Genomic DNA, 25009 nt, shown 5'->3' with positions numbered 1-25009 from the left:
TATGTTGAGAGGGGACAGATTCAAATGACAATTGTGAATCCCTGGCATCTGCAATCCCACTTGCAGCCTCTGAGCATTACCACGATTTCAAATATTTACTATTAAGGAGTCAGATTTGCTAGGTCTTGTCAAATTCCATCCTACAAATAGGATTTGTACCTGGTGGTGGAAGAGTATTTCCTCTTCTAACTGAATGCCACAGAATTCACATGGAATGATAATGCTCCCTTCGGTCTGTACAGCGTGTTGCTGCAGTGGATATGTAGATCTGCTGCTGTGCAGTTGGTCTAAGAAATCTTTAGCATGTCTATTGTATTCCTGTTGTTGACTTGGGGAGGAACCTCTTTTACTGAACGAAGCAAAGGCGCTTGCTGGATTACAGCCTGTCTGTTATGTGGGCAACATTGGAAAGAAGGTATTAGTTATACTTACCAAGTCTTCATGTGCCAAGTAATATTTGAACACTGACAATACTACTGCCATTTCACAGAGTAAAACAGATCCACCCTCTATTTCAAGTACATACTCTTAGTATTATAATCACCCAAAATTGTATTCCACTTCAGATATCCAGTTAATGGGACAATAAGGTTAAAAGTAAGTTGCTATGCATGGTGAAATTCAAAAACTAACATCAGTAGTTAACTTATTTTTCACAATGTATGTGGTTTATTACTGGCATTTCACTTAGCATGAACAAGAATGTTAAATTTGTTTCTAGTGCTAATCCAAGGAACAGCACAGTGAACGTTTTGATGAAAGTTTTGTATTAAACTAAAAATACTATTAAGACATTTCTACTGAATATTAGGCTTTGTAAGGTTCTATGCAGACAGTGTCCTGTAAGCATTGTTGGAGTTTGTTCCCACTATGCTAAACTGCTCCAACAAAATTCAGTTTCTAAATAGAAATCGTACTCAAAAGTGCTAGCATCCATTTCAGTAAGCCTCCTGCATGTACACCTATAAAATGGGGATAATGATGCTTACCTTCTTTGTAAAACCCTTTTAAATTGACTGACAAAAAGCACTTTAAGAGCTAAACATTATTGTTATAGAATTCAGAAATACCAAACCTGATGGAGAATCAGGTCTTCTTCAGGGTAGAGTGCCTCACAAAATTCACATGGCAACATGATCTCATCATCTGTGAGGTAAGTAAAAGGATTAAACCCCCTACCATAAAAAGGGGTAACAATCAGACTAACCAACCTGTCTTCAGAATTTCTAGTCCATGGGATCATTCTGTTCTGCACCACAGAGGAGGGATTATAGCAAGTCTCAGGGCAGTAGTCACTCTTTCACATTTATGAGTTTTACAAGGGGAGGGGGAGGGGGAGGGGGAGAGGGAGAGAAGTCACTTTTTTCCTAAAAAGTTTGAAAAAGATATTTTTTTGGCCTCAAAGCCTCAGTTCCTTGGTCCAATACAAAAAAAAAAAAGAAGAAGAAGAAGAAAACTCTTGTTATCTGCCTACCTATGCATATTACATCTTACACACAAAATTTCTTTTAAAAATAATCTGGCACTCGCATAATACAGGAGAGTTCCTCTTTAACATATTTAATCTTAAATGTAACGTCACCTACTCAGTTGTTACATCTCACTACAAGCAGGAATAAGGGGTTTTTTGTTTTATTTTTAAAGACATGGCAGAACCACAGCAAGTTGAATCTGAGTATACAGTTTTCAAAAAAAGTCACTTTTACCTTCCCATATTAATATGCTGAACTCCTCTTGTCCATTTAAAATCTTTTTGGTAAGAAAGGAACTTTGGGATAGATAGATAGCAATATCAAATTTCACTAGTTAACAAATCTTGAGACTATGGTCTATGAAGTTAAATGTTACTATTTTAACAGCCAGTACAGTCAAAAATGTGGGGAGCTGAAGATATAGTTCCAGAAAGGAAGGAAAGACTCCAAGAACAGGAAAGGCTTTTCTGCACATTCACAGAGAATTTCTACATCAGATGCAGGAGATATCTAAAGCAGTTTAGAAAGTCTCAACGTGCTACTGTTCTGGTACTGAAAGTCAGAATATCTCCAAGGAGCTAGTCCTGAGAGTCCCCCTGATCATCAACAAAATCAATTTTGGGGTTTGTTTGTTTTGTTCTTTGTTTAAGAAAAGCTTTTTTAAAAACTTACTTTTTAGCTGATCCGAAGTGTTAATAGATGAAAAGTCATGGGAGAAAGTATCTGATTTGTTTATTTCATTAAGATGCTCAGATGGCTTGGACCCTTTGGAGTCGAAGTTCTTCCAGAAGTCACTGTGAATTTCAGCTGCAATATTGTTGTGGGAATTATTCTCACGTTGCAGGCTAAGGGCTAACATATAGTCCAAATTGGAATTCTGTTCTCCATACAGAGAGGACTCCGTGTTTTTATTCCTCTCCAGCTGTTCCAGCTCATCCTCTTAAAGAAATATCAGAAGCTATAAGTATCAACTGCATAGTTTAACAATAATTATGATTTTAAGAACAGACTAAGTAAATAAAACAGAAGTTTTCATATATGCAAATGAGGGCAGAAATGGGCCCCCAAACACAGCACTCTTGTTTTAAAAGAGATAGTCAAAACCTCAGAAAGACACTTCGTGACTTATATTTTGGGATGAATTAAGGGAAGCGAATCCTTGCTCTTTCCTGTATTTTTCCCCCGTCTAGCCTGAGAGGAGGAGAACTTTGTTTCCTATACTAGCCATACAATTCTTAAATTTAAACAACTTGCTAAAGGACATCATGTTTTTTCCATCCCTTGCAATCTTTAAATCACACACACACACACACACACCCCCCCCTAAGAAATAAGCTCTAGTTCAACCAGAAGTTGTAAGCTTGATGCAGGAACTACTGGAAGAGATTCTATGACATATATGATTCAGGAGGTCACAGTAGTTCAACATGGGTCCTTCTAGTCATAAAGATCTATGAACCTGTAACAAGTCTTATGTTTTCAGTCCATCACTGAGAAAAGTCCGTTTGCCTACTGATGCAAGCATCTGACTCAGATGCAGGTTAGTGGAATTATGGCCATACGAAGTGAAGCCTCTAAACATGTCAGGAAGGAGTATTCAGATTCTAAATGCCTGCAATGACATTTACATGCTCTGATCTCTTGACCCACATGAAGATTTCAGCACACTGAAATCAGTGGGGTTCTAAACAATAGGATTTATTTTGTAAGTTAGTATGGCAATTTGATACAGATGCATTTAGCCAAGTATTACAAGACTGAACAATTTTGTAATCCCACAGTATGTTTAGTAAAAACACATGGAAGCTGTGAAAACTTTTCTACACCTCTGTGGTGTGAGAATTCCTTGAGCGACTCACTTTTTAAAAAAAAAAAAAACCCTTGTTTTTTTTTAATATACAAGATATGGCTGAATCACAACTTTAGAGACCTATATTTAAATTGTACATCTCTTTTAAAAGGCACATTTCTTTACACCATTTTTAAACTCAGCTTTCTTAGTTTCTCATTAAATGAAGATACAGGTGCTCAGTAAGATAAGGATTTTACTTTAAACATGCTTTAGCAACACATCTGTGTTGGAAGACTCTACCCAACAAAACCATGTATTTACAAAGTACAGGACGCTTCCAGGTGAGTGAGTGAGAGTTAGATAGGAGAGGCTGTTCTGAAAAACCGTTCAGCACTGACATTGTATTCATTCAACATTCATTGTAACCATTCAACATTCAGTCATTAACTCCCAGGCAATGCACATGCCAAGGCTGTTATTGCTCTTAGACAAGCTGAATATGAGAAAATTTAAAAAAAACAAAACGCATTTGATCTTTTTATGGGTGATGTACACAACCATTGAAATTACAAGACATTTCTATGCAATTAATACCTTGTGCATTAGTCAGTGTTTAAATCAACTCAATATTCCATTCAGACAAATAGCAATTTTATGATTAAAAGCTTGCATATCTGCTTAACCTATGAAATTAAACCTGGATTCTAATAAAAAATATCCAGTTCAATTAAATTCATAATCCTATAGTGAAATCAGACAAACCAAAACACTCGGAAGGAGCTGCCAGATTTGTTTTTTTTATTATTTTATTGTTGTTCAAATCCATCATTGCTGCTCTTCAAGTCTCGTGGCTCTCCATGGTTCAAGACAAGAATCTTCCGTTTTTAATCTATATCTTCCAAAGGGCTTCATTCAGTTTAACCAGAGGATCCAAATAATACTCATTTGCTAAAGCACAACAGTTCCTCAATGAATCACTACACAATTCTCTCTTTGAATATGAATTCTTACCACTTCTTCAGGATTCACACATTGCTATTTCATAAACCACCTTAGCTCATAAGCTCCAATGGGAATAACTGCAAGATAAGGTCCAAATCTTTCCCCTATCTGTTCAAAAGCAGAACAGTAACCAGTATCTCCTGCAAAGAAAAACCTATTTCAGGGCCCTAAGACAGACCAGCTGCCCCATTATCTGTTGACATTCTCTTCCACCGGTGTTAAGAAAGGGTAAAAACAAAAAGTAACTGCATCATGACCAGGGAGACAGGTCTCTTCGCACTAGTCCAGCTCACTCTCACAACCACATTTCTGCATCCAGTCTAGGAGACCCAGAAGTACAAATCATCTCAGCTCACTGCCAAAGAACTCATTTGAGCTCATTATACTACGGTAGTCCAAAAGCTCATAGTTCGTGTGGTTGATCATCGTTGCACCTATTTTGGGGAACTAGTGTGCACAGGAGGTCTTTGGAAACGTTTTAGACCCATGAACTGTGCTGGGGTAGCCCACTGCCTAAAGATGGGGTAAGAAAGAATTACAAGTTCACCCATTTCCACCTTAACTGACTATGTCCCAACCATCAGAATTGCATGCCAGCTTCACTCTTTCCAACTGGCAGGTCTTGGAATGAAGTAAGGTTTTAACACTGGAAGCTCTTTATCAAGTTCCTGTTCTGAACATGGGATGTAGCTGTTATTTTTTCCACAAGGGCCATCGCAAAATATTGAAAGCACAGATGGGCAACTTCCATGTTGGCCAAAGGTTGACAAGTGTTCCACCTTTACCTCTTCTGTAATCCAGCCTGTAGCTTTTCCTGGGTGTCCTGGAAAAGTTGCTCTCTGGAAACTGGACTGGAATTTTGGTATTCCCTTACTGCTTAAGAATGTAAGAATGGTTATACTGGGTTAGATCAATGGTCCATCTAGCCCAGTAACCTGGTCTTCTGACAGTGGCCGGTGCCAGGTGCTTCAGAGGGAACAAACAGAACAGAGCAATCTATCAAGTGATCCATCCCCTGTTGTCCAGTCCCAGCTTCTGGCAACTTCCTTCAAGTACTGGTTACACGCAGTAAAAAGTTGCTCTTCAAGAGTCTTTGTCTGCCTTCTCCACGTTTTTTGGTGAAGAGCTTGTGGGTTGCTGCTTGGAGGTGGTGTCCCATCTTGGTCTTCCTCCTCCATGGGGCTGCTGCTCCTCCTCCCTCTTGGTTGCTCTGCAGCTCCCCAGACATTAAGCAGCTGCTGCTGCTTCCTACCTGACCAACAAAATCACTAAGGGCAGCGAAGAGAGATCCAGGCAGCAGCTCCACAGCACCCTGCTGCTCATCATGGTGGCAGCTGTTCCTGCTCAACAGCTCCAGCACACCCCCTCCCAGATGCCATCTACTCCCCCAGCACAGAAAGCTTGTCAGAAGCCCAGTACTACATCACACTGCAGCCCAAGAAAGACTGAACTCCTCCATGCTGCCAGTTAGAAAATTAAATTGGTATTCAATCTGAACTCTCCATATGATCCAGAATTTTTTTTTTTTTTTTTGGCACTGAAATCTACGTAAGAGGAGGGGGGAATTCAGTTCCTTCCAAAATGTTCAGTATTAAGCAGCCCAATTCTAGAGGGTCTCTTTCCAATTTGGAAATTAAGTCATTTATCGTCTCAGTTTTATAAACTAAATCTGATTAGTTATTTCACAAGCAGGTCAATCTTAAAGCAAAAGGCCATCCATTCAGTCTTCAGCAATGCTACATACTTTGAATACCTCTGAACATAAAGCAAAGCATGTGTTCATGGAAAGGGTGTCTTAAAAAGAGATATGACCTTAGGCATGGTGATTTGGGAGATTAGAACCTTAGGTGGAAAGAGAAGAGGCATTTATATCACCTATGTCCACATAGGCTGTTGCTGCAAAAATGCTCATCATCAAATATGAAAAACTGCAGAAACATTTTAACTAACCTTTAAGACAATCACAGAAGAGTTTGACTGCAAAATAAAATGGATAGAATTTGAATGGATGCAAGCCAAATTCTGTTTCTAGATAAGAGATTCATTCTAGTAATTAATATTAGTAAGCTACTTGTATCCTACCACCAGATATTTCAGAAGTCGTCTACTCAATCGTTTTGCATCATTGAAGTTCTATTCTGTAGTAAAAAACTAAGCATTCATATGTGAACTCTAGCCACACTTCATTAGAGGTTTTCTAATTATCTGACATTTCTACACAGTGCACAGGTATGGAGCTTTCACTCCACTTAGTTACATAATTTTAAATTAAAGGTAAAAATAAAAAAGTTATGAATGTATAATTATTGCCCTTGTCCACACTTTACCTTGGTTCGGATCTCTCTGCATTGCTGATGCATTTCTTCTGTTAATATTCTTAGAAGCCTGATCGCCTCCAAAAGTGCTATAAAATCGGCCTTCCAGGGGCTCGGACATCCTCTGCAGAGGCCCAGCATAGCTGCCTGAACTCAGAAGATTTCTGATGCTTTGAAAGGTACACAGATTTGCAGCCTCATCTTTATAGTTATAACGTGACATTGCTTGGCTAACTCTTCTTTCTTCCACCTCCTTGCCACAAACTTCAGGATGCTCTTTCAGATCTTTCACCATTATGTTGCGACCGCACTCACTACATGTTTCAGTCCTAGTGCCACAGTAATCTTCGTGGTCCTGAAGTCTGTTGAATGCAAGCTCTATCTCACAATGCTGGCAAATTGCAGGACGCAGAGGGCATGCTGATGCCTAAAACAGAAAATTGAATAATTCTTGATAAGGGCACAGTCTTATAGTTATGCTATGTTTACTTACGGACCAAAAAGTACCCAGTTCACTGTGTTATTATAGAAAGATGCATTCCAAATTGCTTTAGGAGATTAATTGGGTCTTCAACTAGAAGCCAACCAGCTCATAAAAGAAGTAGTAAATTACTATTTAAGACAGGGAGTACAAACTCCTGAGTAGTTATACACAGTATGTCTCCAGTGTATTTTACATAGGAAAAAGGAAGCATGTATTTACGAGACATCATACTTCAACATAACATCCCTAAAAACTAATCTGAACGCTCAAAGTGGACTTTTTTGGTTGTGTTTTAGATGTAACTGTCCTGATCCCCACTGTTCATATTGCTTCATTAATAGTTATAGTACATGAAGTGCTTTGAGTAAGTTACTACAACAGGAAATCAGAGGATCAAAACGGCATGCTTTAAAATAAACCACTTGATCCAACTCCCTTCACATCCCTCCATGCCATAGCTTTGCATTTGATGCTTATGCTGAAACAGAACCTCATTTTCCTGTGACATACTTTTGTTCTACTGACAACGTTAACTGCAGTGACAATTTGTAATTAAGAAAATCATAGAAAGTAAGTAAGTGTTTATTGTTCCATGATGTTTAAAAACTGTTTAAACAAGACAAATCTTCAGGTCCTGCATAAAAGTCAGTATGAAGGGGGGCGGGAGAACCTGAAATAAAGAAGACACTGAAAAGTGATGTTGCCAAGATCAATGCTACTATAGCCACAGGCAGAATTTTTAGCCTTAACCACTACTTAGGGACAAACCTAGGCCACCAACCCAAGCTACCAATGTACATAGACTCCCTCCTGTTGAGGAGCTTGGAGCTGCTTATTAGGCATGTGAGTACCACCACTTCAAATTAATACAGTTAGTCTCTTACAAGAGTATCACTGATTAGCATGGATTTAGAAAGCGGATTAAACATGGGGAGAGCAGACCCAAGACCCATCAGTTAGCACAGTAGCTACAATCTGAACACTAAGACTCTAGTGTCAGTACTGGAAATACACTGGAGTATTATCAAGAGCAAAAGCCAAGTATACCAACCTCGTGATCCTCTAAGTGGCATTTTTCCATCTTCATATTACACTTACAGGTAACCTAGGATAAACAGAAACAATTATTAAATGCAATTCATGAAGATCAGCTATTTTAGAGTAGAATTTATTTTATTACCTGCACATGTTCAGATTCAATGTGGTTTTTTATTTCAGATTTAGGGAGAGACTCCTTGCAGAAATGACACACTCCAATATTTCTACTACAGTGGATTTCATGGATGGTGAAGTTAGCTACAGGAACATCCTTTTTGCTACAAGAAAGATACAAAAAAAGTTACTCTTCACAAATGACACTGAAAATAAATTCAAACGGATTTCGGATTCAAGAGAGCTGCCTAAAAGGAAGAACCAATGGTAAAAGCAAATAAGCCCTTCAGAAATTCATAGTTTCCGTGTATTCAGGTTTGTAAAAGAAAAAAGCCTATCTAGGACTACATGTTGTATACAGTCAGAACACACAAACTTACCAAGTTAGACACCCAAAGTCTCCCAATTCATCAAAATAAGTCAAAACTCTGTTCAACTCCCCCTTTGGGGAAAACAGACAAGTCTTGCAGCATACTCAGGCAGTCACCAGATCCAGGCTGTCAGATCAGGAGTAACCAGAGGTGAAAGTAAGCCGGTACGGCGTACCAGTAAGAGCCGGTGCACCGTACCAGGACCAGCTTTCAGAGAGGGCAATTTAAAGCCCTGGGGTAGCTGCAGCGGGGATTTAAAGGGCCCCAGAGCTCCAGCCGCTGCTACCCACCACCCCCCCCTTTAAATCCCAGACTGAGCCCTGCTGCCCAAGCCCTGGGGTAGCAGCAGTGGGGCTCCGGCGGGCATTTAAAGGGCCGGAGCGGTACCGGTGGCTGGAGCCCCAGGGCCTTTTAAATCCCCGATGGAGCCCGGCCACCGCTACCCCAGGGCTCAGGCGGCGATTTAAAGGGCTCGGGGCTCCAGCAGCTGCTACCACAACAGAGCCCCAGGCCCTTTAAAGCTCTGCCAGAGCTCAGATTTAAAGGGCTCAGGGATGTAAGGCCCTGCCTCTTCCGGTTGAGGCCACGCCCCCTGCTCAGGACTCCGGCGTACCGGTAAGTCCTCTAACTTACTTTCACCCCTGGGAGTAAGGGTTACAGACTCTTTGCAAAGAGCACTCCGCCATAGCGTAAAAGTCAGGCAATCCTTCTTCAGCTACACTGCAATACTGTTCAATGGTTCAACCAACAAAAGATGCAATATCCCTGCTGTTCTGAAGCGAGGAATCCCTACCTTACTCTACTTTGGATAAATCTATTGCTCTGTCCTGAGCTATGTGCAGACAGACTTACAGGTGGGAAAAATCCATTCAGCTATTTGAGAAGCATCTGACAGGGCAGCACTGGCCCTTTAAGAGGGAAGAGTACAATGCACCTGAGACTGGTCAGCTGACCCCAAACTGGGCTTAAGAGAAAGGGCCTGGGCCCTAGAGTGGAGGAAGACCAGAAAAATCAGGTAGGAGAGGGGAAGAAAGCAGAGGTGGGGCTCTGATGGGCTGAAGCAGAAATCTCTGGAGGTGCTAGAGAGACAAGTCAGAAACCAGGAGGCCTGGATAGTGGGAAGAGGAGTCTAGAGCAGCGGTTCTCAAACTGTGGGGCGGCTCCCAGTTTTAATGGGGTCACCAGGGCTGGCTTAGACTTGCTGGGGCCCGGGTCTGAAACCTGAGCCCTATGACATGGGGCTGAAGCCAAAGCCCAAGGGCTTGAGCTCTGGGCAGCAGGGCTTAGGTTACAGGCCCCCTGCCTGGGGCTGAAGCCCTTGGGTTTTTCCCCCTTCCCAGAATAATGGGGTTTGGGCCCCCTCACCTGCGGCAATGGGGCTCGGATGGGCTCAGTCCCCAGTCCCCTCCTGAGGTTGTGTAGTAATTTTTGTTGCCAGAAGGGGGTCGTGATGCAATGAAGTTTGAGAACCCCTGCTCTAGAGCAAGAGGAAGGCAGAGGGCAGCATCTCCGTGGGGTGATGTCCCATACAAGGAGCAGGGAAAAGCCCAGAAGGGATGAGAGACTTCTATTAAGCCTAAATGGGTGGATGTTGTTTCTTTATTTGGGCCTCTGAAGTTACCATGTAGTATGGATATTCTACGCTTAAGAGAGCTGGAGAAATAATCCTGAGGAGCCCTGAGAGGGGAAACAGAGTAGAGTGCCTGAAAGGCTACCCCATGTCATAGAAGCAAAGATGGCAAATCAGACCAAGTGCAAGCAAAGTACTTGAACCTCTCCCACACTCTTCCTATATCAACTTGATAGCAGAAAGTTAAAGAGGGAGTTTGACTTAAGGGAAAAAATGTTCACAAGAGCAGAAGTGAAGTCATCAGCCCCCAACAAGACAATTATTTTTACCCTCCCTGCCACAAGATAAAAACCTAGCCCCTCCAAAAACAACAATAACCTTCATTCTTATCCCATCTGTTCCTAAGAACCCAACAGGCTGGGACATCAGCAAAATGATATTATATATGTATAACAAATGCACAGCTATAATAAGCCACAAAAATTAAATCCTGTATATTTCAGCTTTCTTGAAACTGATTTTAAAGAATTATTTTTAAAAATGCTCTGAAGGAGAACCGATAGTTTTAGTTGATTTCTGCTTCTTCTAGGGTGAAGTAGGGGAGAGGAAACCACTACCAGCAGGTTTCATCAATATTATTCTGCTATTCTCAAGGTGACACAGCAAATTCTGAATATCAGTGAAGTACAAGAATATTTTCTATTCTTTTATGGTCATTAGAAAAAAAGTTTACATACCACTTGCTGCTTCCATCTCTGAAGACATTTGCCAGCAATACACATTTCTATGAGTTTATGTAGGGACACTGTAACAACGGACAATACCCTTGTGCTAACAGCATCAGACATTTGTTTCTTACCAATTGCTGCACAGGTGGGTTTCCTGTTCATTAACTGCAGCCATATCCATATTCTTTTGAAAGCTGGAGCAAGGGACAATTAAACATTTTCAGTTTCATTTCTGTTCATAAGAACAAATGCGATTATTCATTCTGCTACTTTCTGTTTCTTCAGATACTTTTGCATTAAATCACATAATCCATTATTATAAATCACTGCTTTCTCATCAAGCAGTCAGCAAGACTCCCCCATCATTTAGAAACAATTGTATTATTAAACATGGTTTCAAGCAGCTCTTAAGAGTGTAAAGAACCCCAGCTGGATAGTGAGGATAATCACCTGCAGATGTTTTTCCTTGAGATGTGGAGAGTTTCTTCTTAAAAAAAGTTTATATATATATACACACACACACATATACACGCGCGCACACACGTAAAATAATAACTCTGCAAAACTGTGGACTGTTTATGGCCTGTAAAGCATAATTTATGCAATATAATTTATACAGCAAGACCTAGAATTAAGACAGCACTCAAAAGATCAACAAAAATATCTTCAGGAAGACAAGCCTTAATAAAGATAGCTGAAAATTTTACTTGGAAAAGCCTTGACTCCTGCCCCAGGTGATCATATTTATTTGATATCAAAAACAATATTTAAATAAAAAAAACACTAACATAGAATAGATGACATTTCTTTCAAACAGATTTTTTCCAGTGTATAAAAGCCAACTTGTAGCCAAAACACTGCTCAAGATTTCCAGTTACCCGAGAGACAGGTGAAATGGGTAGGAGTTTGGTCTCCATAATCACAGACTGGCATTTCTAGCATAAAAACTGGCAGGAATAAAAGCAACCCACAGACCTATGCAAGCGCCCCCAGAGGCCCCAGCGGGGTGTGGGCTGGGGGGGGAGGGGGAGGAGGAGAAGGGCCCCAGCGGGGTGTGGGCTGGGGGGGGTGGGGGGAGGAGGAGGAGAGGGGCCCCAGCGGGGTGTGGGCTGGGGGGGGTGGGGGGAGGAGGAGGAGAGGGGCCCCAGCGGGGTGTGGGCTGGGGGGGTGGGGGGAGGAGGAGGAGAGGGGCCCCAGCGGGGTGTGGGCTGGGGGGGTGGGGGGAGGAGGAGGAGAGGGGCCCCAGCGGGGTGTGGGCTGGGGGGGTGGGGGGAGGAGGAGGAGGAGGAGGAGAGGGGCCCCAGCGGGGTGTGGGCTGGGGGGGTGGGGGGAGGAGGAGGAGGAGGAGGAGAGGGGCCCCAGCGGGGTGTGGGCTGGGGGGGTGGGGGGAGGAGGAGGAGGAGGAGGAGAGGGGCCCCAGCGGGGTGTGGGCTGGGGGGGTGGGGGGAGGAGGAGGAGGAGAGGGGCCCCAGCGGGGTGTGGGCTGAGGGGGGGGGGGGAGGAGGAGAGGGGCCCCAGCGGGCTGCGGGGGGGAGGGGCCTAGCGGGGGGGAGGCGTTGAGGGACCCAGGGGCCCCATGATGAGGGGCCCGTCTCGCAGTTCGCTGTGCCTCGCCCCCCTTCGCCCCCCCCTGGCGGCCCGTTCCCCGACTCACCCGCTCCTCAGAAACCAAACACCGGGCCCCGCTTGCGCCCTGCTTCCTACCCGCCGGCTACACCCGCCTCCCGATTGGCCGACTGAGACTCGGCTAACGAGCTGATTGGCCGTAGCAGCCGCCGTTTACCGCTTGACTAGGGCCCGCCCCCACCGCGGCTGGATTGGGTAATGCAGAGGTCACTGGAGTTAGGCTCCGCCCCCTCGTGATTGCCCCTCTCTCCTCTTATCAAAAAGGGCCTGGGATTGACCAAGGCTCAGGGTGAGCACATCAGTGATCAGAGGGAAGCGTGGGTGTCAGGACTCTAGGCAATTAAAGCAAATTAATTTCCTGGGCAGGCCTTTAAGCTGCAGGGGAATGAACCGGAGGGAAGCTGTGCACCACTAGACAGACAATATTACACAGGTTCCAGACACACAGGTCTCTGAAATGCCGTAAGGAAGGGAGTCTCTGTTGGCAACTTTGAAAAATTAAATTCTAAATTGTCTATTCTTTGCTACAGACCTTAATTTTTTCTGTTGGGGGGGTAGAAAAGGGGATCATCTCTTTTTTTTAACTTTTGGGCAGGGTGGCTGGTTGTTTGGGTTTGTTTGTTTTCTGGCTGTGTGCGTTTGCTATGTAAATTGTGTTACGCTACAGAAATCTGACTTTCTTTGTTCGAAGCTGGTTTAAGATTCTGTTCTCTCATATGACATCCCCTTCAAGTATGTTCTGAGAAGGAGCCCATATACCTACCTAACTAACTACACTTGAGGTACAGTTATCCCCAAAAACAACAAGGAGTCTAGTGGCACCCTAAAGTCTAACAGATTTATTTGGGCATAAGTTTTCTTTCATCTAAAAAAGTGGCGTTTTACCCACAAAAGCTTATGCCCAAATATATCTGTTAGACTTTAGGGTGTCATCAGACTCCTTGCTGTTTTTATAAATTCTTTTAAGAGCAGGAAATTAGGCATGATGTCATGAGGAAGGGAGTAACATAGGAGTAACCCAGCATCAGAAAGACTTAATCTCCTCTAGACGACTTGAGGCGTCTCTAAAAATAGAGTATAGCAACTTGACTTTTAGTCAGCTACAACTTATAATTTTAAAAAATCATTTCAGTGCTGATGAAAGTTGGAGGATTGTCAGCTCTGGAGAATGAAGTCTTCTGCTTATCCAAAGAACAGGGACAACATAGTCAAGCTTCCCCTGCATCAGTTCAGGTTCTGTTACTGCTCTGCAATGAGGGTATCCGCTGTAGAAGTGTTTTTGTAATGAGGACATCTGCTTACTGAAAACTGGATTATGATGACTACCACGTTCATGTTACAGATTCCACCAAAAAGTCCTCCAATAATAGTGTCAGCTAGTCTGGACTGGTTTTGTTCTGATAACCTAATAGTGAAACATTCTGCTTCCAATTATCAGTCCCTGAACCAAACAGTACCCCTTCTCTAAATCTAACTTAGAGGGGTTTTGGTAGCTATTTAGAACACTTGTGACAGCTTCTTTCTTCTGTGATTATAGCCTCAGAGTCATGCAGACTCCTGAAGTCTGAAAGCATTTTTGAGAGTATAAATAATAATAATAATTAATACATACTTAGCACTGATTATAACTTGGGCCTCGATGTGAGATTGAATTTCTGATATTGGACAATACTTATCTACAGAGTTGCAGTGGACAAGACTGTCAGTTATTATTGTGTTACATGGTTATTTACAAACTTCAAATTCAAATGATGAAGAATGAAAATCTGAGGCAATTTTTGAACTGTCCTACATGCCAGGAGTGGGGGATCTTGCAGCAGCAGTGTAAAGTGTGATGAGTGAGCTGTGTTAAATTTGGTGACAACAGTGTGATTTGATTTTTGGCATTTGGTGAGGACTGAAGACGAAGGGCAAACTTCACTGCTAACATAAGGAGAGGCAACTCAAGTTACACCACTGCTAAATTAGGCCCAGAAGCTGCTCCCTGTGTGATGCCTCATCCTTCATAGACTAATTTGTATGGAGGAGTAAATAATATACATACATTACTAATTTACTGTACCTGAAAAGTGCCAGCTTCATAGCCCCAGAGGCTGAAATTCTCCCTATAACCTCCTCCCAGATACATCCTGGGAGTAGCAGTGGAAGCTCCCCCATGCTGCTTCAATCTTAACTTGAAAAAACCATCTCTTGGAGTGAGAAGGAAGTTCAGATTCTGAACCATTCAGTCCTTGGACACTCTGCTGAGAATGCCAACAAGTTAGCCAATCAGTGTCAATTATTTTTGCCACCCTGAAGCTAGAGGGAGCTCTAGAAGCAATTGTGCCTCAACCAGTGCTTCAGCAGAGCTCTGCAGAACACAGGAAATGCATGCCTGCTGGGAAATTTATGACTGTGCATCATGCTCTCTCCACATCGCAACTAGCCACTTAATTAGTGTGGCATGGGGAACACTGCCCTGGCCCCACCACCTCACTGTTCCTCTGGAAAGCCTAGGGTGCACTAACAAGGAACCATGGTGGCACAGAGACTGCAATTGTTCCTTGCTCCTCCACAGGAGACAGAAGAGCCAAGCCACATTGCCACCTTTCTCCTGTGTGGAGAAGGCCAAGAGGACCCACCGCAAAGGAAGAAACTAAGGCAGGGATGTTGCAGGGCTACCCCCTGCTATGAGGGGATGCTGTTACAAGGTACAATACAGAATAAGAGTAGCACATAGCTGGTACTGTTAGAATGCTTTACAGAAAAAAAAATGGTTACTTACCTCTCGTAACTGTTGTTCTTCGAGATGTTGCTCATGTCCATTCCAATAGGTGTGTGTGCGTGCCACGTGCACGATCGCCAGAAGCTTTTCCCTAGCGGTACCCGTCAGGTCGGTTGTGGAGACCCCCTAGAGTGGTGCCTTCATGATAGTGTATATATGTCCCTGCCACCCCACCACCTACTCAGTTCCTTATTGCCAGAGTACTCCAACAGTGGGGAGGCGGGCGGGATTTGGAATGGACATGAGCAACACATCTCGAAGAACAGTTATGAGAGGTAAGTAACCATTTTTTCTTCTTCGAGTGATTGCTCAAGTGCATTCCAATAGGTGACTTCCAAACAGTTACCCTGGGGGAGGGGTCGGAGTTCACCTTGCTGAGTGCAGGACTGCCCTACCAAACCTAGCATCATCCCTCGCCTGCCGGGTAATGGCGTAGTGGGAAGCGAAGGTGTGGACTGAATACGGTTGCAAATGTCCTGGAGAGGCACCTGCGCCAGGAAAGCTGCGGACGCCGCCTGCGCTCTGGTAGAGTGCACCGTAATCAGCGGGGCTGGAACTTTAGTTAGGTCGTAGCAAGTCCTGATGCAGGACGTGATCCATGACGAGATGCGCTGGGATGAGATTGGGAGCCCCCTCATTCTTTCCGCAATAGCAATAAAGAGCTGTGGTGACTTACGAAATGGCTTTGTGCCTTCAATGTAAAATGCTACGGTCCGTCTAACATCTACGGAACGGAACATGCGCTCCCTGAGTGGCATGGGGTTTCAGGAAGAACACAAATAAAAATATGTCCTGGTTCACATAAAACTGGGAGACAACCTTAGGCAGGAACACAGGGTGGGGGCATAGCTGCACCTTGTCTTTATAAAATACCGTGTACGAAGGTTCAGAGGTCAGTACCCTGAGTTCAGATACCCTCCTAGTGGAGGTTATAGCCACCAGGAAAACCACCTTCCAGGAAAGGTAGGAGAGAGGGCAGGTAGCCATAGGCTCAAAGGAGGACCCCATGAGTGAGGACAGGACCAGGTTGAGGTTCCAGAGGGGGACGGGCCAACATACTGTAGGAAAAGTCTGTCAAGGCCCTTAAGAAACCTGCTCACCATGGGATTACCAAACACTGAACCCCCCGCCATTCCCGGGTGGAAGGCCGAAATGGCCGTGAGGTGTATCCTTAGGGATGATATTGCTAACCCTTGGTGCTTGAGATAGCCCCAATTCCCCTTATTTTGGGCTGATTGCAGCTCAGTTCCCCTTTGTCAAGACCAAATGGAGAAACGCTTCCACTTAGCCAGGTATGTGGCTCAAATGGAGGGTTTCCTACTCCCCAGCAGGACCTCCCTAATCAAGTGCGAGCACTGAAGCTCAAGAGGGTTCAGCCATGGAGCTTCATGCCATGAGGTGGAGTGACTCCAGGTTGGGATGCTGTAGACGGCCGTGGTCCTGTGAGATTAGGGTTGGACAGAGAGGGAATGCTACTGATCTGTCCACTGAGAGGTTCAGTAAAATGGTGAACGAGTGCTGGCGGGGCCACGCTGGTGCTATGAGAATTAAGGAAGCCCTGTCCTGACGAATCTTGAGGAGCACCCCGTGTATGAGGGGAATGGTGGGAACACGTACAGCAGGTGACCCGTGCATGACAGATGAAAGGTGTCCGCGGTGGAGCCTGGGCTGTGGTTCAGGAAGGAGCAGAATCTCTGGCACTTCTTGTTGCTCTGCGTCGCAAACAGGTCCATATGGGGAGAGCCCCACCTCTGGAAAATTGAGTGAGTGATGTCCGATCTGAGGGACCACTCGTGTGCATGGAACAAGTGACTGAGGCAGTCTGCCAGCTCGTTCTGTACCCCTGGAAGATGCAACGCCTGCAGGTGTATGGAGTGGGTGATACAAAAGTCCCACAGCGTGAGAGCTTCCCGACAGAGAGGAGAGGAGAGGAAAGAGCACCACACTGTTTGTTTATATAGAACATCGCTGCAGTATTGTCCATGAGCACCGATATGCACCTGCCCTGCAGACGAGCCTGAAACACTTGGCATACCAGGAGAACTGCCCTCATTTCCCTCACGTTGATGTGCAGCGATAGCTCTGCATGGGACCAGAGGCCCTGGGTTCTGATATTGCCCAGATGCGCTCCCCAACCGAGCACCGAGGCATCTGTGACAAGGGAAGCGTGGGTTGGGGTTTTGCGAAGAGTACTCCCACACAAACCAGCTGTGGTTGCAGCCACCATTGGAGAGAGTGGAGAATTTGAGGCGGGAGGGTCACAACTGAGTCCAATGGATCCCTGTCCCGTCTGTGCACCTGGACTAACCACGTCTGGAGGGGCCGGAGGCGCAGCCTGGCATGCTGTACCACGAACGTACAGGCCCCCATATGCCCCAGTAGTCTCATACAATTCCTGGCTGTAGTTGTGGGGAAGCGGAGGAGGGTCTGGATAATGTCTGTGAGTGCTTTGAAACGCAGTTCTGGAAGGAACGCCCTCGCGCACGTGGAGTCCAAGAGAGCGCCAATGAACTCTATTGTTTTGTGTGGGGGTCAATGTGGACTTGGGCTCATTCAATACAAGTTCCAACCTGTGAAACGTAGCCCGGGCCAGGAATACATGGTCCACCACGTGTGCTTAGGACTTGGCCTTGATGAGCCAGTCGTCCAAATACAGGAACACTTACACCTGGCAAAGGGGAACACCCTGAACTGGTAGTAGTGGCCATTGACCACAAATCTGAGACAGTGTCTGTGGGCTGGAATAATAGCAATGTGAAAATACGTGTCCTTCAAGTTGAGGGTGATGTACCAGTCTCCCGGATCCAGGGAGGGAATGATGGTGGCCACAGAGACCATGCGAAACTTCACCTTTTTTATGTATGTGTTGAGGTCTCGTAGATCCAGGATAGGCCAAAGCCCGCCCTTGGCTTGGGAATAGGGAAATAGTGGGAGTAGAACCCCTTGCCCCTGAATTCCTGAGGAACCTCCTCTATTGCCCCTAGAGCTAGGAGTGATTGTACCTCTTGTAAAAGGAGTTGTTTGTGAGAGGGGTCTCTGAAGAGGGACGGGGAAAAGGGGTGGGAGGGAACAGAATTGGATAGAATATCCCGCCCCCATCATGCTGAGGACCCAGCGGTCTGACACGATCTGAGACTAAGCACGGTAGAAGAGGGAGAGCTGATTCACAAAGGTGTGGGGGAAGGATCCAAGAAGGTGACTGGTGCACCGTCCTCATGCGCATCTTCAAAGGTTGGGCTTGGGGCCGGGGGGCTCTTTGGTCGAACCCTGGCCTTGGCCCAAGGAGGATTGCGGTGGGCACCTCCTGTTATTTCTGCCCCTCCTCCTAGGTGGATCCCACCTAGGGGGCCCCAGGTAGAAACGGGATGGGGGCTGAGGTCTAAAGGGCTTTCTCTGAGGCACTGGGGTGTGTAGCCCCAGAGACTTCAGAGTTGCCCAGGAGTCCTTCAAGCTATGCAGGCACGTGTCCGTATTTTGACGTGTGCCCTCACAGTCAAAGGGGAGGTCCTGAATTGTATTTTGGACCTCAGGTGGGATCCCTGAAACCTGAAGCCACGTACTGTGCCTCATAGCGATGGCAGTGGCCACAGTTCTAGCTGAAGAGTCCGCTGCGTCCAGGGCTACTCGGAGGTTGGTCCGAGAGACCACTCTACCCTCCTCAAGGAGCGCACCGAACTCCCTGCGAGAATCAGCCGGGATTAAATCCTGGAACTTAGCCAACGAGCTCCAGGAATTGAAAGCGTATCAGCTAAGCACCGCCTGCTGATTTGCTACCCGAAGCTGGAGCCCCGCAGTTTAATAGACTCTACGGCCAAAGAGATCCAGCTTCTTGGCATCACGTGACTTAGGTGCGGGGCCTGGTTGACCCTGTCGCTCCTTCTGGTTTGCCGCATCAACCACCAGAGTCCCCGGTTGGGGGTGGGTAAACAGGTGCTCATAGCCCTTTTGTGGCACGAAGTAGCATCTCTCGACCCCTTTCGCCATTGGTAGTATAGAGGCTGGGGTTTGCCAGAGCATCTTCGTGGTGTTCTGAATTGTCCTTAAGAGGGGCAAAGCTACTCTGGAAGGACCCTCGGGGGTGAGGATGTCCACCATCGGATCTGAGTCCTCCATAACCTCCTCTGCCTGGAGGTTGAGGTTAACTGCTACCTTCCTAAGCAGGTCCTGGTGGCCTTTGGTATCCATTGGTGGTAGAGTGGTGGAGGTACCTGCCACCGCCTCGTCCAGCGAGGAGGAAGAAGAGGTTCTCGGGACAGGGTCTTCCTGACCCCGGATTCTCTGGAGTCGGGGTCACTTGTGCAGATCACTTGTTGGCATAGGTTTTGCACACCTCTCGCACACTTTAAACCCCTGCGACCGAGGCATGCCCCGGCGCCGGGGAGAGTAGAACTGGGGGAAACCCCCCGAACTACGCTAAACTAATCTAATCTATAACTATTAACAACTAACTAACAACTATGTACACCAGAAATAAGGGAACCACTAGGTAAGGCACTTGCAAAGCAAGAGACTAAGCTGTTCCAATGACCATCACGGGCGGTATGAAGGAACTGAGCAGGCGGCGGGTCGGCAGTGACATATATAAACCGCCATGAAGGCGCCACTCTAGGGGTCTCCACAGCCGACCCAACGGCTACCGCTAGGGAAAAGCGTCCGGCAATCGTGCATGCAGTGCGTGCACACACCTATTGGAATGCACATGAGCAATTACTCTGAAACCTGTCAAAGAAGAATGTCTCTTAGGAAATCACTTAAACTTTGGACATCATATTTGGATTAAATGCTGATCCTGTCTTCAGTTTCATCAAATGTAGATCCTGTTTGATTTGTTTTTCCCTACAAATGTTATTACTAACTTCTTTTCTACCTATTCTGTATTTTTTTTTTCCTAGATCCACAAGTATTGCCAGATCAGGACAGACATGTGGCCCATCTAACTCAATATTCTGTCTCAGGCAGTGGACCAAGTTTTAATTAGTGAAAAAGAAGATGACCTTATAGATGATCTCAATGTTTAGAGGCCCATGCTCCAGAGTGAATAAAATATATGTCACTATAGAATTGTGACATTTAAGATGCTGGCAGCATCTAATTTATGGGTTGTTTTGGTTTGGTTTTTTTTTGGTCAGCTCTTACACTGTAAACATTTATATCGGGTATTTAGCTGCATACCCTACTGGGCATCCGAGTTTTAGATCCTGTGACATTCATAGTGGGTACTGTTTTGTTTTTTTCCCAGCTCCAGGCAATACCTAGTCACTTCCCTTTTGCAAACATTGGTCAGACACATACCTTACAAAACATTAGATTATTTTTATGGCCTTGATTTAAAGGAAAATTGTGTCCTTTTAATGTTAGCTGTGGAACCAATAAAATTTTGCCTGGAAAGTTGGTAAAAGCCTCTTATTCTGCACTGCTGGAAATCCAGTAAGTGAGAATGTATAATGTGCAGTCCGTTTACCACTACAGAACCATTATTATAAATGGTTGTGAATGAGAAAGTGGTATTACTTCAGACTTCTTTATAATTCAGTATTAAACTACTTACAACACTGATGTTTCTGATCAGCAAAGATGCTCCTAAGTATGACTGAATCTATGTTATTTGAAAGGGCCTCAAGGACATCTGAAAAGCAGTTTAAAGCAATTACTGTCTCTTCCCAGACTGTGCAGGCTAACACAGATTGAAGAGCTGCAGAAAAGTAGATTCTACACTGTACATATTAATATCAAACTCTGCCACTGATTTAGTTGAGAATCAGAACTTATGTTTAAATTAGTCTCATCAAGTGAAAGTAGTTTCTAATAACAAAATCACTAACCTTTTATGTTTACCAAATTAATTTCAATTTATACACAGTTCCTTTAATTGTGAAGAATCCTTGGGCATTAAATAAATATACTTCATATGCTCTTTACACAAACTATAATAAAGAGCCTTATTAAGCTTGCAAACCCAGTCACTCAAAAGTTTGGAAATTACAGAAGTAATGTTGCCTGTGATGGATTTGCTGTGGGGATGAATCAGAGTAGTGCAGTGAAGGAGACTCTTGTCTGTAGAACCCCTGCTTCATTTATTACAGAAGTTGGAAGATGGCTGCCTCTTGTGGGTACTGGGGGGATGGGTGAGCCTAGGCTTGCCCAAAACTAAAGGCTCCCCCCCTCCCATGAGGGGATGGAACCACATATCCCAGATACCAAGTGATTATGGGGTCAAGAAATGAAAAAAATAGGAATTGCTGTGCAGGTCAAAGGTTGAAAATCAAGTGTTCTGGGTGGGGAGTGGATGAGGCAGAGGATCGCAGGAACAGACAGGATGCTCAGGTGATTAAGGCAATTGAATGCTGTGCTGCATTCTATCTGTGTCTCTACCATCAAGGAGTTCTTGTGTGAATGATGCTAGTCAAATTGTTTAAATCAAACTCAACAACTGGTCTCTAATTGTGTTTCTGACTTTCTAGGTACTTGACTTCGGCTTCTGGGCTCTAATATGCAGGAGTGCAAGTCAAAGGGAGCTTTACTTTGAACATCTAATGTATTGTGTTAACATAAACAAGTCCTAGATGTCTCAAACTGGGTGGATGCTTTTGACCTTAATCTCTCTGTGCCCCCATATCCCACCTGCAAAATGGGGCTAATACTCCTCACAGAGATGTGGGAAAATTCATTAATATTTCTGAAGCACTCCAATACTATAGTGGTGAGTCCATAGAAAAGCCCCTGAGGAAACTAATGATTGTCTTCAGAGCAGGGTTTGAGTAGCGTGCAGTAAACATGTCATGGAGCCACACAGCGAACAAGGGGAAAACAAAGCATTGTATTCCTGCTTGTTAAGCAGAAAAATAAGAGTGTTCTAGCAAACAGCACTGAACTAGGATGTTGAAGACCTGTGTTCTATTCCAGCTCTGCCAGTGGCCTGCTCAGTGACCTTGGGAAAATCATTTCCCCTCTTTGTGCCTCAGTTTCTCCAGCTGTTAAATGAGGATAATGATGCTGACCTCCCTTAAAAAGTGCTTTGAGATCTGCTGATGAAAAGTGCTATATAAGAGCTAAGTATTAAGTGATCACTGAACGAAGCAGGAGTCCTGTGGAAAAAATAGTATGTGATCATGTCATTAAACTGTATTATAATTTGACCTCTTTGAATGCATGCATTAAGGCTGCACAGGCAACCTTTAATTCTGGCATTTCCTAATTTTTGAGTGCTTGAGCTTAATTTTTTTATGTAATTTTTATGTATGTAACTTCCTAGCTTTTTAAAAAAGCAAACTGAAAAACAAATTCTATCCCATGGTATTACATTGGCTGCCCCATAAGTCCTAGGTTGGAACCTTTAGTTATACTATGGTATAACGGGTAGCTGATAGCAGTAGTAGGTTATCATCCTTGATGTGGCCCAGCTCTGGGAGGATGAGACATTTTGCCAGTGGGTTTCACAGATACTAGCTGACAGCTCAGGAATGTTGAAGAATATTGAGACTCAGGCGGGAAGAAAGGAAAGTGTGCCCCCTAGAACAGGGATTCTTCTGCTCTTTCCCCCATATGTGACCTCTTCTGCTCCATCTCCATCCTGTCTTGCTACTGTCTCATTCCCACCCCAAGCTCCTTGTCCCAGTCTCTGCTCATCAGGCTTCTTCTCATCCCAGTGTCCCTGCCTTCAGCTCCCTGACCCTGTTCTCCTTGCCCAGTCCCAGGCCCTCATACAATTTCTCTCCCCTACCTGTCTCTCATGTCCTCCACATACCTTGTCCCCACTGTCTCCTATTCCCACCCTGTCCCTGTGCTACTTGTCCAATATCAGTGGGGATATTGGACATATATATCTCCTATTCGCACCCTCTGTCCCCCTAGCTCCTTGTCCCAGTCTCTTTATCGAACATTCCCAATTCTCACCCTAAATAGTAAAGTTTGGCAAAATTATAAGCAACTGAGAACAGGGTCTTACAGTGGGAAGTGGCAAGCAATTATAATAAGAGATAGTACGACCAGCCCTACCTGTAATACACCACTTTAGTCTTTCAAAGTGTTGTACAAACATTAGCTACTGCAATTAATATATTTAGGGCTCATTTAACCAGCCACTAAATGTAACAATGGCCAGACTGGGTCAGACCAATGGTCCCTCTAGCCCAGTATCCTGTCTTCTGAGGGTGGTCTATGGCAGGTGCTTGACAGGGAATGAACAGCACCCGACAATTATCAAGCGAGCCGTCACATTGTCCACTCCAAGCCTCTGCACAGGACTGGAGAGTGGATGATGGTAGAAATCCAGCTCTCTGTTGAATGCAACATGCGGCTGGCGGGGAGCTGAAAAAGACTTTATCCAGCTCAAACAGGAGAAGGAAGCGAGCTAGGAGGAGCATGATTAATAAGACTTTGCATTTTTCTACGCTTCTCATGCAAAACCCTCGAAGTGCTGTGCAAGGAGCAGATAAAACTGGCAGGGCTCCCTCTTGAAGTACTAGCCTGATGAGGTGTGGGTGCGCACCCAGGCCCCGGCTTACCAAGGGGGGTGGACGGAGAGCATCTCCCCGGCTGGACATGGCCATAGGCCTCCCAGTTACTTCAGGGCCAGGCGGAACAAGCCCCTAGGGGCCTGGGTTGTCGCCTCAGGGCTGGTGTGGAGCTCCGAGCCGGGAGCCCGGGCCGCGGAGAGGGGGCACCACCCTGCAGCGTCGGGCGAGCTGCGGCCCTGTCTCCCGCCACGCTGCGGGGGGACGGACCTCGCAGCAGGCCAGGGGCGGGAACGGGGGGCGTGTGGCGGGGCCCGCGCAGCCCCTGGGCTCCCGTGGCTGAGCTCAGCGCGCCGGGGCGCGGGGGGGGGGATATCGCGGCAGGCCCAGCCCCGGCAGCCGTGAGGCGGCGGCGGCTATCCCCGGCTGGCGCGATCACCGCAGCCCCGGGCTCTCTCGCGGGACACGGCCCTGGGCCGGTCACATCGCGGGAGGGAGAGTCCGGGCCCGGCTAGGGCGAAGGCCGCGGCCCGGGAGCGTGAGGCCGCCCGGCCGCCTGCCAGACCCGGCCTCCTCACCCGCCCCCCGGGCCGAGCCTGGCCGGTCCCGCCGGCGCGGCGGCTGCGCACTGCGGTTCTGCGCTCTCATCATGGCGGCGCGGGGCCATGTGCAGGACCCCAACGACCGGCGCCTCCGGCCTATCTACGGTACCGACCCGCGCCCCGGGGCTGCCCCCGCACCGCGGCTGGCACCCGGTCCCGTCCCCGTCCCCGTCCCCCTCCGCGGCCCCGAGCAGGCCGCGCCGCAGCCACGGCCTCGCGTGGTTCCCTCCGCCGGCTGCGCCCCGCTGGGCCGGAGGCTCGGCCGGGAAGGGCTAAGCCTCGCCCCCCGACCCCCCCGAGCGCCTGCCGGGGAGCGGGGCTCAGACCCCGGGCGGAGCCCCTTGTGTGGCGGGGAGGCGCCCCTCGCCAGCTCCGACCCCTCGGGCGCCCTTCACGCCCCTAGCCTGCCCCTCTGCCCCCACAGGGGCCCCTCACCCCGTCCCCAGCCTCTGCCCCGACTGCCCCCCCCGGGGCTCCCGACCCCCATGTCTCCCCACAAGCCCTGGAGGCGGGGTGTGTGCCCCCTTGATTTCCCTCCTTCTCACTTAGGGTGACCAGATGCCCCAATGTTAGGGGTTTGTCTTATATAGGCAACTATTAACACCCCCCCCCCCAAAAAAAAAAGAGCGTCCCAAAATTTTTCATACTTGCTCTCTGGTCACCCTGTCCCCGTTATAA

The 25009-nt window shown here is 46.3% G+C and overlaps 2 protein-coding genes and 1 pseudogene across 5 annotated transcripts in view; 1 reads left to right on the top strand and 2 right to left on the bottom strand.

The window, feature by feature from the left end:
- Positions 1-25001, bottom strand: part of TRAFD1 (TRAF-type zinc finger domain containing 1) — a 32220-nt gene extending 7219 nt beyond the window's left edge. The window contains exons 1-8 of one of the 4 annotated variants that reach the window (XM_048821613.2): positions 24979-25001; positions 11018-11080; positions 8246-8381; positions 8117-8170; positions 6594-7008; positions 2145-2411; positions 1076-1146; positions 160-387 (exon numbers count right to left, since the gene is read on the bottom strand). In XM_048821613.2, the coding sequence (XP_048677570.2) occupies positions 160-387; positions 1076-1146; positions 2145-2411; positions 6594-7008; positions 8117-8170; positions 8246-8381; positions 11018-11067 (1221 nt within the window). In that variant the 5' untranslated portion in view covers positions 11068-11080; positions 24979-25001. Of the gene's footprint in view, positions 1-159; positions 388-1075; positions 1147-2144; positions 2412-6593; positions 7009-8116; positions 8171-8245; positions 8382-11017; positions 11081-11336; positions 11361-11674; positions 11908-12540; positions 12618-24978 lie in introns of those variants that run through there. The other 3 variants (XM_048821610.2, XM_048821612.2, XM_048821611.2) reach the window with 3 other exon arrangements.
- Positions 2418-5444, bottom strand: LOC125622854 (N-acyl-phosphatidylethanolamine-hydrolyzing phospholipase D pseudogene; annotated as a pseudogene).
- NAA25 (N-alpha-acetyltransferase 25, NatB auxiliary subunit) overlaps positions 24133-25009 on the top strand; it is a 48239-nt gene continuing 47362 nt past the window's right edge. Inside the window, exon 1 of the mRNA XM_048821606.2 lies at positions 24133-24436. Within this exon, the coding sequence (XP_048677563.2) occupies positions 24379-24436 (58 nt within the window). The 5' untranslated portion in view covers positions 24133-24378. The remainder of the gene's footprint in view (positions 24437-25009) is intronic.

Source organism: Caretta caretta, chromosome 15 (genome assembly GCF_965140235.1).
Source record: "Caretta caretta isolate rCarCar2 chromosome 15, rCarCar1.hap1, whole genome shotgun sequence".
Taxonomy (NCBI): domain Eukaryota; kingdom Metazoa; phylum Chordata; order Testudines; family Cheloniidae; genus Caretta; species Caretta caretta.
The sequence above is the reverse complement of the archived record's forward strand: the minus strand, read 5'-3'. Positions and strand labels throughout refer to the sequence as shown.